A 17401-nucleotide genomic window follows, 5' to 3' on the forward strand; every position below is an offset into this window, starting at 1 on the left:
GGTCCCCTGACTTCCAAGACCCGCCTCTAGCCTTTAGTCCCGCCCCAGACGCCGAGATTGGCCGTCGTGTCTCCACCTATCATGTTCATTGGTCAGGCTAACTGCGGGTGACAGTGAATGGCAGACGCCGGGCCTACCGCTCCGGGTCGGGCAGAGCCCAGTGGAGCCGACGGAGCCCCTGGAATCACCCGGGTCACCGTCCCTGAGGTGAAACGCGAGACCGGATACCGAAATCTCACGGTCCGGGTCGGGCCTGGCCAGGGGTGCCCTCGGAGCCCTAAGTGAGCTCGCGGCAAGTAACGGGGGAAGGGGCGCCGCGGGCGGGGCGGGGGCGCGCAGCCGGAATGTTTTGATAGCGGGGGCGCGCGGAGGGGGGCGCGCGCGAGCGACGGGGCCGCGCGCAGTGCTGTCCGCTGTTGGGAGCCGAGCCTTTGGCCGGGGACCGGACGATCTGGGGGCGTGCTGCCCTCGGGTCGTGGCTGCTGGGTGTAGGGAGGCAACCCAGCCCACCTGCGGGTATCGGCTGTCGGACTGGATTGATTCCTCCAACGTTCGCAGGAACCCCTGAACCCAGGCCCGGCTGGCAGGGGCTCTATGGGCCCTGGGTCTACACTGACCCAGTGAGTGGTGAGTTCCCTGAGGGCTTGGTCAGCTTAGGACCCAGGGTTCTCACTAACCCAGGGAATCCCACCGGGGCCTGGCTGGGCAGGGCTCCACAGCCACGGGGTCTGCACTGACTGGTTGAGTGCCACCTAGATCATGCCTGGCTCCAGGACCAAGGCAGTTCACCCAGAATCTAGGTCTACACTGACCCAATCAGTATATCCCATCCAGGAACTCTGCCTGCCTGCTGGGCCTTTGGGGCTAGGGAAGCAAGGGAAGGAGTTGACCAGAAAGGTCCTCTTTAGAAAAGACCCTCTTCTTGGCTTTTGGGTTTGGGGCTTTGTGGACCCTGAACGGTCCATCTAATTTCTGAGGCTGAAGTGGGGCAATGGAGAAACAGTCCAGCCCTGTACAGACTCAGTCTCCACAGGTTCACTTAGACACTTCTTGGGACCCTAGAGTTGAATGAGTGGCCGTGTATAATACAACCAGAGGAAGTACGCATAGCCCTAGGCTGGAAAGGTGCCTCTTTCCCACTGCAGCCTCCCTGCCCCTTGCTTGGCCGCCCCTGAGTGTGGGGCGTCGGGGGGTGGTGGGGTTGGGTTTATTTCTGTTCCCACTCCCCACTCTCCGGGGCCTGACACCTTCTCCTCCAGCAGCTGCAGAGCCAGGGCATCGAGGGCTGGAGTGGAGCAGACACTGCCCATGGAGCTGGTAGGGCCATGTGCTTATCTCAAATCTCTGTTTACAAAGTGCTTCTAAACTGCTAGTCTCTTGGGAGACCACGGTTTCTCTAGGAGGGGAGGGGGAGGACCCCTTCTCTCCAGTGAATAGAAGATGAAGCAGACCCCCCACAGGGCCAGAATCTGCCTTCAGGCCAGCAAGGCCTCGGTAGACATTCAATAAAGGCTCTGGGAATGACTGACCTCATTGGTCGGTGAGGGCCTCCCAAGCCCTGAGCTTGTTGCTCTCCTTGGGTTACTGCTCTTTCTCTGCCTTTGATCCAAGAAGACTGGTAGTGGAGACCAAGCCCAGGATTCCTTCTCACTCATTTCTGGTCTGGTAGGCAGGGGAGAAGACGAACAGCACCAGGGGTCTGAACCTGGGTTCTCTCCTTCCTCATTACCCACAGGTGGACAAGGTGGACAGGGGGCGGTGGTGATGGCGCAGTTTGACACTGAATACCAGCGCCTAGAGGCCTCCTACAGCGATTCACCCCCCGGGGAGGAGGACCTGTTGGTGCATGTCCCTGAGGGGAGCAAGTGTGAGTTCCTGGACATGACAGCCAGAGCTGGGGCTTGGGGGGAGAATTGGTGGAGGAACACTGAGGGAGCAGGGGCTTCCACTTCTTCAGGGCTCTGACGTCTCTGCTCCTGTACCCACAGCACCTTGGCACCACATCGAAAACCTTGATCTCTTCTTCTCTCGAATATCCTTTGTGTCTGTGTTGGAGCTCTGGGACCTATAGCCCCTCTCTAAGCCAGGCCCCTGATGAGAAGTCGGTGTGGGTATGGTTCTAATCCTTTTCAGACACCTTGAGCCTGAAAGAGGCTAGAGAAATAATGATCATTATAAACGATGATACCTCACATTTATCAAGAGCTACGTGCCTTGCATTTTGTAGTGTTAGTTTATAAGGAACCTCTCTGAGTGTGATTCTTTTTGATGGTATGCTAATAACCATAATAATTAATGTCATTTGACTTATTCTGTGTCAGTTCTGTGTTAAATACTTTATATGCACTATCTCAGACCTAATAATCCTATGAGGCAGGTGCTATTATTCCCAACACACCACTAACAGACAAAAGCTTAGAGAGGTTAAGTAACTTGGCCAAAGTCACACAGCTTGAAAGTCATAGAGCCAGGACTTCAGCTCAGGTACGTGACACCAAAGTCTGTACTTTTTTTTTTTTTAATTTTTAAATTTTTTTTATGCCGTGTTGGGTCTTCATTTCTGCACGGGCTTTCTCTACTTGTGGCAACCAGGGGCTACTCTTTGTTGCGGTGCACGTACTTCTCATTGTGGTGGCTTCTCTTGTTGCGGAGCACGGGCTCTAGGAGCGTGGGCTTCAGTAGTTGTGGCTCATGGGCTCTAGAGCACAGGCTCAGTAGCTGTGGCGCACGGGCTTTGTTCCATGTGGGATCTTCCCGGACCAGGGATCGAAACTCATGTCCCCTGCATTGGCAGGCAGATTCTTAACCACTGCACCACCAGGGAAGTCCCTGTGCTCTTAATTGCTGTCTATACAGACCACTTTTTCTAACAATTACACGTTTATAATCTACACCAGAAGAATGGCTTCACTTGTATGCTCATCGGGGAGATCTTTGAGCTCATGTAAGTATAAGAAGGAATGGACGATGTGGTGAAGGAATACATTTCAGTGTTTCCTCTCTTTGAGCTCAACGCCTGGCCCAAACCGCCAATGCAAGTCAGTCCTAGGCTCAAAACTCTGCAAACATTTATAGTTGAAGGACTGGGTGTGACACCGTTTTACAGCCTTATCTTTTTTAATCTCGCTTATAAGGAAAGCTTTCCAAGTCCTGTCTCTTCCACAAAGAGAAGTCAGACTTGAACATTTCATCAGAGCTCCAGTGGAATGCGCATGGTTCAGGCAGGAGGTATCAGAGATGCCAGCCACTCACTTGAGAAAAATGTCTCTGTTCTGCCTTGGTTGCACCTTAGGCCTGCTGCTGAGTAGAGAGCCTGCTAGGAGGAAGGAGCCATATGGCTTTGCCAAATGTCAAGGGGTTGGGAAACCTTCCCTCCGTAAGAAAAGAGTTCAAATCCGCAAAGGGCTTCTAACTACCATCTCAAAAGGAAATCAGGTACTGGGACCACAGACCACAATTTAAGACCTTTGAAGGAGTCCAGCGAGTGGTGGCAGAGATTACTATGAGGTGGAAAAGCAGGCTGATTCTGTGGTACCTGAAGCTAAGAGCAAAAAGTAGGAGCTGGCTTGGGTCCCCTGGGGCCAAGCAGTAGAGAGAGCCCACACGGAGTTCTCCAGCCCATTTCCCCAGAGGCTGCTCCCTAATTTTGGTCTGGGGCTTCCAGACTCTTCATTTTTCCCATGTTATTTCACTGGTATCTCTCGGACTGCGCCCTCTCTTCCCAACTCCCCAGGCAGTTCCTCTTTGTGGTTGCGTTCACCACCTTCCTGGTCAGCTGTGTGGACTACGACATCCTATTTGCCAACAAGATGGTGAACCACAGTCTTCACCCTACCGAGCCTGTCAAGGTTACTCTGCCAGATGCCTTTTTGCCTGCCCAAGTCTGTAGCGCCAGGTAAGTGCGGCACTTCAGAGGGCACCAGAGCCTGTTGTTCAGCTAGCAGGTGGGGAATGGAGTGGAGTGTGAGGCAGTAACATTCCCCAGAACACAGGCTCAGGCTCAGCCTCTCCAAATCCTTCAGGACAGCAGCATGTCTGCCAAGGCTCCTCAAGGGCCACTCCTCCTCCCCTTCTTTTCCCCACCAGGATTCAGGAAAATGGCTCCCTTATCACCATCCTCGTCATTGCTGGTGTCTTCTGGGTTCACCGGCTCGTCAAGTTCATCTATAACATTTGCTGCTACTGGGAGATCCACTCCTTCTACCTGCATGCTCTGCGCATCCCCATGGTGAGACTGGGAAATTGGGCAGTTACAACCACAGGCCAGGACGTCTTCTGCAGCTTGGGAAGCGGCGGGGGGCGGTTGTATTCCTGGGCATCAGGCAGCCTCAGCCGTCCTTTGCAGATCAAGGAGCATCCGGTTAAAGGCTCCACTCAGAGGACCCCTGAGCCTCACAGCTCATGCAGGGCAAGGGGCTGAGGCAACAACCCCACCTTCCATCCCTCGTCTCTTCCCCCACCCCATAGTCTGCGCTTCCATACTGCACGTGGCAAGAAGTACAGGCCCGGATTGTGCAGACCCAGAAAGAGCACCAGATCTGCATCCACAAGCGTGAGCTAACAGAGCTGGACATCTACCACCGTATCCTCCGTTTCCAGAACTACATGGTGGCACTGGTTAACAAATCCCTCCTGCCTCTGCGCTTCCGCCTACCCGGTCTCGGGGAGGTTGTCTTCTTCACTCGGGGCCTCAAGTACAACTTCGAGCTAATCCTCTTTTGGGGACCTGGCTCTCTGTTTCTCAATGAATGGAGCCTCAAGGCTGAGTACAAACGTGGGGGACAACGGCTCGAGCTGGCCCAGCGTCTCAGCAACCGCATCCTGTGGATTGGCATCGCCAACTTCCTGCTGTGCCCCCTCATCCTCATCTGGCAGATCCTCTATGCCTTTTTCAGTTACGCCGAGGTGCTGAAGCGGGAGCCGGGGGCCTTGGGAGCACGTTGCTGGTCACTCTACGGCCGCTGCTACCTCCGCCACTTCAATGAGCTGGAGCACGAGCTACAGTCCCGCCTCAACCGAGGCTACAAGCCCGCATCCAAGTACATGAATTGCTTCTTGTCACCTCTGCTGACACTGCTGGCCAAGAACTGCGCCTTCTTTGCTGGCTCCATCCTGGCCGTGCTTATTGCCCTTACCATCTACGACGAAGATGTGTTGGCTGTGGAACATGTCCTCACCACTGTCACGCTCCTGGGGGTCACCGTGACCGTGTGCAGGTGGGCCAGGGGAGCAGGTGGGAGCAATTCAACTAGCATTCCTGGGGGCTTATGTCTCACCATGACCCTGATCCCACTAGGTCCTTTATTCCGGACCAGCACATGGTGTTCTGCCCTGAGCAGCTGCTCCGCGTGATCCTCGCTCACATCCACTACATGCCTGACCACTGGCAGGGTAATGCCCACCGCTCGCAGACCCGGGACGAGTTTGCCCAGCTCTTCCAGTACAAGGCAGTGAGTGGAGTTGGAGTTAGGGCCTGCTAGAGACTGGCTGATAGCCTGGTGGCGAGGGCTGGGCTCCCTCCTGCTCTCTTGTGACCCTGATCCCTTCCCTTTTAGGTGTTCATCTTGGAGGAGTTACTGAGCCCCATTGTCACACCCCTCATCCTCATCTTCTGCCTGCGCCCACGGGCCCTGGAGATTATAGACTTCTTCCGCAATTTCACTGTGGAGGTCGTTGGTGTTGGAGATACCTGCTCCTTCGCTCAGATGGATGTTCGCCAGCATGGGCACCCCCAGGTATTAGGAAAGGAGGGAGGGGGGCAGTTGGCCAGAGGTGATGCTGGCATATACAGTGTCTTTGGGCAAACTGCAAAAAGGCACCCTTCTGAGCCAACAAATCACAAAAAGGCAGCCCTGCCTTGGGGCAACCCTGTACCAGGGCACACACTGCTTTGTAAACAGGAGCCTGGGCTCGATTATAACCTTAAACTTGCACCCTTGGCCAAGCTCCCTGGAAGGCACAAACCAAGCAGCTAGCCTGGCATGTGGCCACTCGTGGGGTGGGCACCTGGGCCCCTGGACAAGATACAGCAGTGCATTGTGGTCTCTGCCCTCCAGGGGCAAGGCCTCCCCACTGGCAGGAAAGGTACAAAAAGGGTTCCTGTAAGGGGACAGTCCTGCTCACTGCAGCCTCCCTTGTACAGTGGCTGTCCGGTGGGCAGACGGAGGCCTCAGTGTACCAGCAAGCCGAGGATGGAAAGACAGAGTTGTCACTCATGCACTTTGCCATCACCAACCCTGGCTGGCAGCCACCACGTGAGAGCACGGCCTTCCTCGGTTTCCTCAAGGAGCAAGTTCAGCGGGACGGAGCAGCTGCAGGCCTTGCCCAAGGGGGTCTGCTCCCGGAAAATGCGCTCTTTACGTCCATCCAATCCTTACAATCTGAGTCTGAGGTGCGTTCCTAGGGACTGGGAGATGACAGGAAGAGTGGACTCCAGGAGCTGGGACGTGGGATGTGCGCATGGGGCGGAAGGGCCTACCGGGTCAGTTTCCTTCTGTCCAGTCTGTGCCACTGGGACCTAATGTGCAGAATACTGGGGGACTCAGAGGCCTCCCTATGCCCTGAGAATTCTACCCACCCTTTTCTTTCATAGCCACTGAGCCTTATTGCAAATGTGGTAGCCGGCTCATCCTGCCGGGGCCCCCCACTGCCCAGAGACCTGCAGGGCTCCAGGCACAGGGCTGAGGTCGCCTCTGCCCTGCGCTCCTTCTCCCCTCTGCAGCCTGGTCAGGCTCCCACAGGCCGGGCTCCCAGCACCATGACAGGCTCTGGGTGAGTAGAGGTGGGCCATGAGAGGAGGGCATGGCAGTAGCCCCCAGCAATTTGTGTGGGTCTCAGAAATGTTGATGACTGCTGTCTGTGCTGGGGGGCAGGGTGGATGCCAGGACAGCCAGCTCCGGGAGCAGTGTGTGGGAAGGACAGCTGCAGAGCCTGGTGCTGTCGGAATATGCATCCACCGAGATGAGCCTGCATGCCCTCTATATGCACCAGGTGAGTGGGCTGGAAGGGGCAGGGTCGTAGAACCAAGGTGGCAGCTGAAAACAGAATAGAGGGTTTTAGATGTGAAGGAAGACCTGGGTTCAAATCTCTTCTCTGCCATTTACCTGCTCTGCAATCTCCATTCCCACATACATCCTCTTCCTATCCTTTTTAGCCTAGCTTACTTTTACCCAGGCCTTTTCCACACTTGTGGTTTCCCCTGCCAAGAACCTACTTCCCTGAGATATCCACAGGGCTCCCTCCTTCTCATTCAAGTATGCTCCTTCTTTCCCCATGAGACTACCTCTGGCCACCCTGAGTAAAAGCCTCCCTTGCCTACCCTCCTGAACCTTCCTGTTCTGTGTTTCTCTCCATAGCATTTAGCACCATGGGACATTGTATTTTTCCCTTATTTATTTGTTTATTATCTATCCTTCCCCACTTCCCCGAAGTATATAAGCCCCACAGGAGTTGGAATTTTTGTCTATTTTGTTCACTGCTGTATCCCTAGCACCTAAAAGAGTTCCTGGCACTTAGATTCACAACCAATTTGTTCCAGAATCAAATGACTGGGGAAAATGAGAGCTATTACAATTTATGCACAGGCTTGTTCCCAGGATCTGCTGAGAATTTAACCTGTAAGATATCATGTGTATGTTACACATTATTAACACATCAGATACTCTGGGTCAGTGATTCTAGGTGAGGCAGTATAAATGGGAACTGGCCGATACCATGGTGGAGGGTAGCTATTTCAGACAGATATTCTTCTGTCCCCAACTAATGAATCCCCCACTTCTCAGCTCCACAAGCAGCAGGCCCAGGCTGAACCTGAGCGGCATGTGTGGCACCGCCGGGAGAGTGATGAGAGTGGGGAGAGTGCCCCCGAAGAGGGGGGAGAGGGTGCCCGGGGCCCCCAGCCTATCCCCCGCTCCGCCAGCTATCCCTGTGCTGCATCCCGGCCTGGAGCTCCTGAGACTACTGCTCTGCATGGGGGCTTCCAGAGGCGCTACGGAGGCATCACAGGTATCCACTGGGAAGGACACAGAATCTTCAGGGAAGGGTGGTCCTTCTGGGGCCTCTAGGGGACGAAAGAAGTCAGAGGGACCAGACCCAAGGAGACTAATCCCTCCCCCGCACTTCCACCTACCCCCAAAAGCCCCAGAACCCTTCTCCTCGTTCCTGTTTGTGTTCATTCTAAGAGTATTTACTTGTATCTTTAGATCCTGGAACAGTGCCCCGGGCTCCCTCTCACTTCTCTCGGCTGCCCCTTGGAGGATGGGCTGAAGATGGGCAGTCAGCATCAAGGCACCCAGAGCCCGTGCCTGAAGAGGGCTCAGAGGATGAGCTTCCCCCTCAGGTGCACAAGGTAAGGGCTTCAAGACCCCAAAACAACTGCCAGAAGCAGTAACTTGCAGGCTGAGGTCAAAGCTTCTCATGTGAAGGGAGGTGGGCCTCTCAGGCAGAGATACTGCAACTTTCCCACCAAAGTACACTTCCTTTTCTTCCCTCACCTGCTGTGAAATCCAGGACTTGATTTTTCCTTTGCTTACCTCCTCAAGAATCAAGTTTTCCGTTTCCTTTATCTCCAGGCTTCTGTTGTGTAAGCAGATAGCTGAAGACTATCTCCATTACCAACCCTTTTCTCTCCACAGGTATAGACGAGGCTGAGGAGGGTCCCTACGCCCCAGGATGGAGGCCACCGTTGCCCTGCCATCCCATCCGCCTGCCATGGAGGGCTCCTCTGAGTGTTGCCTGGCTCCACGCGTGTGATGTTTGTGTGTCTGTGCCTGGCCAAGGAAGGTGCCAATGCTGGGCTCGCCACAGCCCCAGGAGAGAGATTGGGGGCCTAGGAACCAGGGCACACAGGACTCTAGCCTCATCCCCAGGACACCCCTTGGCTCAGAGTGTGGTGCTAGAAACTGGTCCCCAGCCCAGCCCCAGTACTGCCACCTTTGCACCCAACCCTGCAAGTCTCCAGAGGACTGCCCACCACAGAAGCTGCCAAGCAGGGAGAACCTGTGCCAACTGTGGAGTAGGGAGGTGGGCCTGGACCCTCAACCTCTGCAGCCGCCCTCCCCGCACCCTGAACAGATGAGCAGCTCAGGCTGTGGCCCTTACCTCACCCCCAGTTCTCTCCCAGTGCTGCAGCCTGCTCACCGCTCCCCTGCTTCCTGCACATCACTGGCATGTGTGCCACTTGCTCCTGTTCTGTTCGCTTGTTCCCCTTCTGTTCAGCTTTTGCTTTGTCTTGGTGTGGAGGCTTTAGCTCCTAGCTCCCCTCATGCTATCTTTTGACACTAAGAAGGAAGTTTCTAAATTGCAGGAGCAGGATGGAAATTCTTTGCTGCCCTCTCCAACTTTTAAGATGGGTCCCCCGGGAGACTGAGGCCTTCCTGGCCCGTATTGCTGCTTATTGTACCCCGCCCCACCACCTACACATGGGATGGACAGGGCTGGAAGTGTGCCCTCGACTGGCTGCCTATCAGCAAGAGAGCTCTGGCCTGCATCCCACTGTCCCTTGAGGGGGATGGAGGGGCGACAGGACGGCTTCGCTTTGGGCTGCCGCATTGCATGCTGGGACCCGGCTCCTTCCCTTCGCCCCACCCCTCACCCAGCTGCGGTCCGCTGCGGGTGAGCGGTGAACTACGCTGCCCGAACTTACAGCGGAGTGGGGTGGGGACCGTGTACAGCTTGACAACCCTTAATAAAGAAGGGATTTTGACCAGGTCGCGGCTTGTTGTCTCGAGTGGCCAAGGTTCTGGGGGCAAGCGGGGTGTGGGGTGTGTGTGAACCACCCAGGTGGCTGGGGACCGGGTCGGCTCTGTGGGAAAGCTGGCCAATGCGATCGCTTGGATATACCGACCTACTGGGCGAGCAGAGGGCAGCTTCCGATCCCTGGTTCCGTGGAGGTCAAGGACTCCGGCAGGACGTGCGGTCAGATTTCCCGCCCTGAGCACGTGACCATGCCGACTCCGCTGTTCTATTTTGCCTTCCCCAGCGTGCACCATTCCCCCGCCCCTTCGGAGACACTCGGCCAATGGGGTCCTGGGTAGGAGCTGGGAGCGGCACTGGTGGGCGGGGCTGCTGCGGAAGAGAGCGGCTGGAGGCAGAGGCTGAACATTCCTGTGGGCCCCGACTTGGCCAGAGGGTCCCCGGCCGCGAGCTAGGGGCTGACGGCAGAGACGGCGTACGTGCCCGGCGTGAGTGCGTGGCGGCGGCGCGTGCGCGAAGCGAGGGGGTGGTGTGGCCGGGTCCACGTTCGTCCCTGCCGCGCGACCCCCGCGGCTCAGCGCCCCGAGGCTCCATGACCCGAGATACCCGGGATTCCGCGCCCCGCCCCGAGCGGCCGGTCCAGTTCTCCTGTCCCTCAGTCCCCTCAGCCTCGGCCGGCGGCCACGCATTGCCATGGTGACTGTGGGCAACTACTGTGAGGCCGAAGGACCCGCGGGTCCGGTCTGGGCGAAGGGTGGCCTCAGCCCCTGCTTCTTCTTCACGCTTGTACCCTCGACGCTGATGGGCCTGGGGGCTCTGGCCTTGGTGCCGGCTCTTCCCTGCAAACGTCCGGAGCGGCCAGGTGGCGCTGACGCGGTGTCTTGGGCGGCCGGCCCTCGCGTAGCTCCCTACGTGCTGCAGCTGCTTCTGGCCACACTTCAGGTGGCGCTGCCCCTAGCCGGCCTGGTTGGCCGGGTGGGCGCTGCCCAGGGTGCCCCACTGCCAGGCTACCTATTGCTGGCGTCTTTATTGGGGACTGTGGCCAGCGCCTGTGGCCTGGGGCTGCTCGTGGTGGAACGGAGCCAGGCACGGCAGAAGCTAGCAATGGGCGTCTGGATCAAGTTCACGCACAGCCCGGGTCTCCTGCTCCTCTGGACTGTGGCTTTTGCAGCCGAGAACTTGGCCCTAGTGTCTTGGAACAGCCCACAATGGTGGTGGGCAAGGGCGAACTTGAGCCAGCAGGTGAGTGACCTCGTCGGGGGAGGGGAAGCATGGGTAGCGGGTGCTGGGAAGAAAGATGGCATGTCTGGTCACACTGGCTCCATGCTTTCGAATGCCTCTAAAAAAGGGAAGAAAGGAGGGGCCAGCGCTGCTGGGAGCTGATAGCCAGCTGGTGGGGAGTGGCTGTGCTGAGTCACTGTGGATTTTTTTAAAAGCCTATTAGATGCTGGGCCCCTGAGGAAGACCTGGGTGTGTGCCCTACCCCGGTCCCCAGATGTGTTATAAATAGTAACAATGGGATTCTGGCCCTCGTTGATAGTCTCCCCACATATGTTTAATTCTAGGTTCAGTTTAGCCTGTGGGTGCTGCGGTATGTGGTCTCTGGAGGGCTTTTTGTCCTGGGGCTCTGGGCCCCCGGACTTCGTCCCCAGTCATACACCTTGCGGGTCAATGAAGAGGATCAAGATGTAGACAGGAGCCAGGTACACCTCAGTTTCTGAAACTTAAAATCTATCTTAATTCCATTCTCTGTCATCATTTCTTCCCATCATAAAAACCCATTTCTTTCCTAAATCTCAGTTTGTGCCCTGTTAGCTTTACCCCATCAGGGATTGCTTGTTGGTCTGTTACCGTTACCTGGGAGCTGTAATCCCATACATTTTCCCTAGAGGCTTTCTGGCTAGTGAGCTTCATTTTGATTTCTGAGCTTCCCTCCCTTATGCGTTTCACCATCCTAGGTTCAGTCAACAGAAGGGCCACCACGGTCTACCTGGCAAGACCTTGGCAGGAAACTCCGCCTACTGAGTGGCTACCTGTGGCCTCGAGGGAGTCCAGCTCTGCAGTTTGTTGTGCTCATCTGCCTGGGGCTCATGGGGCTGGACCGGGGACTGAACGTGTTGGTCCCCATCTTCTACAGGGACATAGGTGAGGGGAGAAGGCTTGTCAGCTCAGCACTCTGGTCTTTCATTGGCCTGGTTGGTGCAGGGGACTAGCCTAGGGAAGTGGGACAGAGTTGGGAGCTGGGTGGTCAGAAAGAGGCTGTGGCTGATTCCTGGGGCGGTTTCTCCTGAAGAGGGTTCTAGGGTCCATAAGTGGGCTCGGACTTGTTTTCTCCATAGTGAACTTGCTGACCCAGAAGGCACCTTGGAGCTCCTTGGTCTGGACTGTCATCACCTATGTCTTCCTCAAGTTCCTCCAGGGGGGTGGCACTGGCAGTACAGGTATGAGGGACTCTGCTCTCACCTCGGTTGGTATTGGCCCCTCTCCCTTCTCCCACAGGCGTCCTTCCCCCAGGCCCCTTGGTGCTCTCAGACCTTTCACATTTTGCTGTTGGGATGACGTCCTTAGGCTTCTCAGCCCTACCAAGGCCTCCCCTGGCTTCCCCCAGGCTTCGTGAGCAACCTGCGCACGTTCCTATGGATCCGGGTGCAGCAGTTCACCTCGCGGCAGGTGGAGCTGCGCCTCTTCTCCCACCTGCACGAGCTCTCGCTGCGCTGGCACCTGGGGCGCCGCACGGGGGAGGTGCTGCGGATCGTGGACCGGGGCACATCCAGTGTCACGGGGCTGCTCAGGTGCCAAGCCAATGTAAAGGAAGTGTGGGAGGGCGGGTCTGGAGAAGCAGGGGTGGAGGGGCTGTCAGGAGAACAGACCCAGCTTGAGGAGCTGCTCCTCTGTCCTCTTTTTTTTTTAATTGTAAAATTAATGTACACGGGCTCTCGTAATAATTCAAATAAAGAAGACAGAGCAAATCTCTTTTGAATTCCGCTCACTTCTCCAGAGGTTCTCACTCCATTCAGTATGTTGAGTTCTGCTTTTTTTTGCATTTTTTTACATATATACATGCAGACTCACAGAACTAATGTGGTATCGTGGAGGTTTTTCCTAAAATGAATGGTGTCATGACGTAGATGTCATTCTCGGAATGGCCTTATTATCAAAATGTTAGGGAGATGTATTCTAACCCACACATGAAGATCTTCCTCATTCATTATAATTGATCCAGAGCATTCTATAATTTGGGCATCCTATGGTTTACTTCGCCATCTACCTCTTAAGGGGCATTTAGCTTGATTCCAGTCTGTTGCTGTTGAAAACAAAACACTACGCTGAAACCCCCTAGGGAGAGTTGCTGGCTCCGAGCCCTTAAACCTTTCTTCGTTGCTTGACTTTACCTCCTAGCTACCTGGTGTTCAACGTCATCCCCACGCTGGCCGACATCATCATTGGCATCGTCTACTTCAGCATGTTCTTCAATGCCTGGTTTGGCCTCATTGTGTTCCTGTGCATGAGTCTTTACCTCGGTGAGTGCTGCTTGGTGAAACCACCTCCCTGAACTATCCACGGACTCCCTTGGGCATGAGCCCTGCCCCCACTCAGGTGACCCAGCTTTGGGAGACTGTAGATCAGTGGACCCGCATAGCCTCCTGCTGCTCTCCAATATGACGGGTGAGCCTTCTCTGCTGAGGGAAGCTCAGCTCACCCTGGGTGGAGGGAGGGCTGGGGAAGGGCATCCTGGTCACATTAGGTGCCCGCTGTGGATGCGAGTCAAGGACGAACCTCATTTTTGTAATAGGATGCAGCTTGCGTTCATTTGTTCACCACAGCCGTTTTCACACAGGCTTTATGCAGCCTGCAATGAGGTCTTGGACACAGCCCCTTCCCTCAGGGAGCTTAAGACTCCCTCCCCTTTGGAATCTGGATCCCTGGGCTGTAGCACAGGGTTAGCGCGCATGTGACCGGCAGCAGGCATGCACATGGTCTCCGCTGCTGGGAGTGATGTCTTGCTCTCTTCTTCTCCATCTCCCTCCTCCTGTCACTCTCTAGCCCTGACCATTGTGGTCACTGAGTGGAGAACGAAGTTTCGACGTGCTATGAACACACAGGAGAATGCTACCCGGGCACGGGCTGTGGACTCTTTGCTAAACTTTGAGACGGTAACAGAGGCCTTGGTGTCAGTGTTGTGAGGCTCGGAGATGTGGAAGAGTGTGCCTGGGACCATTGGGGCTGATAAGCAGCTGGGGGGTGCGAGGTGTGCTGTTTACAATTAGGGAGGAGGGATGGGGAATTGAGCTGAAAGCTGTGGCCGTGTGGAACAGCGGTGGTTTGAATTCATCAGGTGAAGTATTACAATGCGGAGAGTTATGAAGTGGAACGCTATCGCGAGGCCATCATCAAATATCAGGTGAGGATGCTAGTTTGAGGCCTACTGAGAGCAACAGCCTGGCCTTGTGGAATTGCCAGGACAGAGAGGAGTAAAATTTGGGCTGTGAGGTTGAAGGTGCCCAGGGCCAGGTTGGGATTTGGTGACTGTCAGCATGTATGTGATATTCCTTCCTCTCATGTCATGGCCCCAGGGTTTGGAGTGGAAGTCAAGTGCTTCACTGGTTTTGCTAAATCAGACCCAGAACCTGGTGATTGGACTTGGGCTCCTCTCTGGCTCCCTGCTTTGTGCATATTTTGTCAGTGAGCAGAAGCTACAGGTGAGGGAATTGTGCTGGGCCTGGGGATGAGGGGACCGGGGTCTTTGTTTAGGCCACCAGGTTCCTGGGTGGGAAGCAGGCAGGGTGATAGCCACTGGGCAGGGTGAGAGCCCGCAGGCCTCCTGTGACTCCTCTTCCCTTGATGTCCACAGGTTGGGGACTTTGTGCTGTTTGGCACTTACATCATCCAGCTGTACATGCCCCTCAACTGGTTTGGCACCTACTACAGGTAACCTGACCCTGGCCCTCACCTGTTCAGGGTGCACTGTTATTTCTCCAGCTCCTCAGAGGAGTTCCAGCCAGCATTCTTCTTGCAGGATGATCCAGACCAACTTTATTGACATGGAGAACATGTTTGACCTGCTAAAAGAGGAGACAGAAGTGAGTGAGGAGACAGGAGCCGGGTTTGTGGGGAGCGGGAGCCTGCGTGGCGTTCTTTGTGTCTGGAGAATACCAGGCCTGTAATGGCACACATTGGTGGCACTCTTCCAGGTGAAGGACCTTCCTGGAGCAGGGCCCCTTCACTTTCAGAGGGGCCAGATTGAGTTTGAGAATGTACACTTCAGCTACACCGATGGGTGAGCCCCTCCCCTTTCACTGTCCCCCAGCCCCCTTTTCCAGTGTCCATTTACACACTGCCTTCCTGCCCCTCCTCCCTGCTTCTCAGCCCCCCGCTACCTGGGAAGAGAGCCTGAGTAAGAGAGGGGCAGGGCCCAGTAGTGGCTCTAGTGTCGGAGGGGCTCCTGGCAGTGCAGCAGGCCTGCTGAGCATGCCCATCCTTCTTTGCAGGCGGGAGACCCTGCAGGATGTGTCCTTCACTGTGATGCCTGGACAGACACTGGCCCTGGTAAGAGGAGACCCAGCCAGTTGGCCCAGACTCCTTGAGCTTCCCTTATTCTAGTGCCCATGGTAGCTTGGGACCAAGGCTGTGGAGTTAGCCCTGTCATGCCAGGTTACTGGAGTGACTGTAGCAGCCTCCATGGACATTGGTGGCCTCTTGGAGAGAAAGATTTAAAAGCCAATGGGCCTTAGAATGTTTTCCCTCTGTTTCTTATGCAACAGGTGGGCCCATCAGGAGCAGGGAAGAGCACAATTTTGCGCCTGCTATTTCGCTTCTATGACATCAGCTCTGGCTGTATCCGAATAGATGGGCAGAACATTTCACAGGTAAGGATGCTTGGGAGAAGCCTGTAATTTAGAGGCCTGTGTGTGAAAGAATGGCAGGTGCTGGGCATCCAGGGAGTGGTGGAGGAGCTGTCACCCCTGCAGAAAGTTGGGCCAGGAGACCTCAGCCTTTCTAGCAGTAGACAACCTGCATAAGGAAAGTAGTCATGAGAATGAGTGGTATGGTGCTGTATGAGGCACAAAGATCTGCAGCAACCCAGGGAAGCAGGGAGAGAAAGTGTATTTTCTCTTTATCGATGGGGAAACAGACTCAGAGAGGTTAAGTGATTTGCCTGCACAGCTAGGGTTTAGGAAGGTGGAGGCAGGATTCTCACGCAGGGCCTCTCGTCCTATATGCTTCCCACCATCCCATCCTACCTTCCAGGCCTGGGTGGGTCTCAGAGGCCAGAGCATATGGTCTTTTGGCCCCAGGTGACCCAGGTCTCTCTCCGGTCTCGCATTGGAGTCGTGCCCCAGGACACTGTCCTCTTCAATGACACCATTGCCAACAATATCCGCTACGGCCGCATCACGGCTGGGAACGATGAGGTGAAGGCTGCGGCTCAGGCTGCAGGCATCCATGACACCATTATGGCTTTCCCTGAAGGTGAGCCTCCCCTGCAGAGTCCCCCTCCTGCCCAGTTCAGTCCCATTACTCCCTCTGACCTCGGTTCCACCTCTTCCTTGCCCACCTGGTCACAGAAAACAAGTTAATTACTGTGACTTGAGGGAAGTGGGCAATTTCCACAGGGTACGATACGCAGGTGGGTGAGCGGGGACTGAAGCTAAGCGGTGGGGAGAAGCAGCGTGTCGCCATCGCTCGCACCATTCTCAAGGCTCCAGACATCATTCTGCTGGACGAGGTGAGGGCCGCGAGTGCCTTCTCCCCTCCTTCCTCCCCGACCTGTGCCCCAGCCATTCCTGCTGGGCACCGTCTCCATCTAGGAGAGCTAGCACAAATCCATGTTTCACAGAAACACCTTGCAGTTTTCAAGCGCAAAACAGGTTTTTGATTCCTGAGGCTTTGGCCAGCAGCTCGCATCCTCCTCCCACTGGGGATTTGGGTGGCCGGGGCAGTTTTACCCAGTCCCTCTCTGTAGGCAACATCTGCGCTGGATACATCTAATGAGAGGGCCATCCAGGCTTCTCTGGCCAAAGTCTGCGCCAACCGCACCACCATCGTGGTGGCACACAGGTACGGGACGGGCAGCAGGCAGCGGGGCCCGCACTGATGGTGTGGTAGGTGACTGATCTCTGACCTCTCAGGCTCTCCACTGTGGTTAGTGCTGACCAGATCCTCGTCGTCAAGGATGGCTGCATTGTGGAGAGAGGACGGTAAGGGACACAGCAGGATGAATAGGGAAGGGCCTCTGAATTGAGGGCCCCAGGAAAAGGTTGTGGAATCCCAGGGCTTTCTGGAAGGATCTCCCTCGCCAGTTCCCTGTCATCTCATAGACTAGTGGCGAGGACTCTTGGGGTAAAACTGATAGTTGGTTGGGACTTATGTTTTTCTCCTTGGCCCAGGCACGAGGCTCTGTTGTCCCGTGGCGGGGTGTATGCTGACATGTGGCAGCTGCAGCAGCAGGGACAGGAAGTCTCTGAAGACACCAAGCCCCAGACTAAGGCCTGGTGACAAAAGTATGCTTCCCTCCCAAAGCATAACCGAGGGAAATAACACTGTACCCCTCTTCCCTGCCATATTTCATCCTGGTCTTGGTGCTAGCTATAGTGAAGGAAAGGGGCCTTTCGAAAAAGCACTTTTGGGGGAAATAAAAGTGGACTGAGCTGGGATCACTGTGACTTTCTGGTGTGGGGGATTGCAACGGGCCTCCACCCTCACGCTG

General features: G+C 55.6%; 2 protein-coding genes across 11 annotated transcripts; both read left to right on the forward strand.

Moving 5' to 3' along the window:
• The first annotated feature begins 106 nt into the window (after positions 1–106).
• On the forward strand, positions 107–9708 carry ATG9A (autophagy related 9A). Of its 10 annotated transcripts, none has more exons than XR_004350627.1 (17): positions 107–292; positions 1263–1317; positions 1736–1867; positions 1989–2032; positions 2880–2944; positions 3734–3895; positions 4087–4228; positions 4468–5216; positions 5297–5450; positions 5556–5735; positions 6143–6391; positions 6593–6771; positions 6873–6990; positions 7782–8004; positions 8202–8347; positions 8634–8764; positions 9369–9708. XR_004350627.1 is itself a non-coding variant. In XM_032636564.1 (17 exons), the coding sequence occupies exons 4-17, from the start codon at positions 1765–1767 to the stop codon at positions 8637–8639; spliced, it is 2520 nt and encodes an 839-aa protein (XP_032492455.1). In that variant the 5' UTR covers positions 107–292; positions 559–620; positions 1260–1317; positions 1736–1764; the 3' UTR covers positions 8640–9708. The 10 variants fall into 10 exon arrangements, 9 of the variants coding, with proteins under 9 accessions (XP_032492455.1, XP_032492453.1, XP_032492457.1 ...); XM_032636564.1 differs by adding an exon at positions 559–620 and having other exon boundaries at positions 1260–1317; positions 8634–9708; XM_032636562.1 differs by adding an exon at positions 559–627 and having other exon boundaries at positions 107–281; positions 1260–1317; positions 8634–9708.
• Positions 9709–10075: 367 nt separating this feature from the next.
• On the forward strand, positions 10076–17348 carry ABCB6 (ATP binding cassette subfamily B member 6 (Langereis blood group)). The gene is made up of 19 exons (XM_032636569.1): positions 10076–10935; positions 11259–11396; positions 11652–11838; positions 12033–12134; positions 12302–12485; positions 13093–13214; positions 13738–13847; positions 14030–14095; positions 14268–14393; positions 14546–14622; positions 14711–14774; positions 14886–14971; positions 15183–15240; positions 15456–15560; positions 15990–16164; positions 16308–16420; positions 16658–16752; positions 16824–16892; positions 17082–17348. Exons 1-19 carry the CDS (start codon positions 10387–10389, stop codon positions 17188–17190), a joined length of 2535 nt encoding a protein of 844 aa, XP_032492460.1. The 5' UTR covers positions 10076–10386; the 3' UTR covers positions 17191–17348.
• The last annotated feature ends 53 nt before the right edge of the window (positions 17349–17401 follow it).

This window comes from Phocoena sinus, chromosome 7 (genome assembly GCF_008692025.1).
Source record: "Phocoena sinus isolate mPhoSin1 chromosome 7, mPhoSin1.pri, whole genome shotgun sequence".
Classification (NCBI taxonomy): Eukaryota; Metazoa; Chordata; class Mammalia; order Artiodactyla; family Phocoenidae; genus Phocoena; species Phocoena sinus.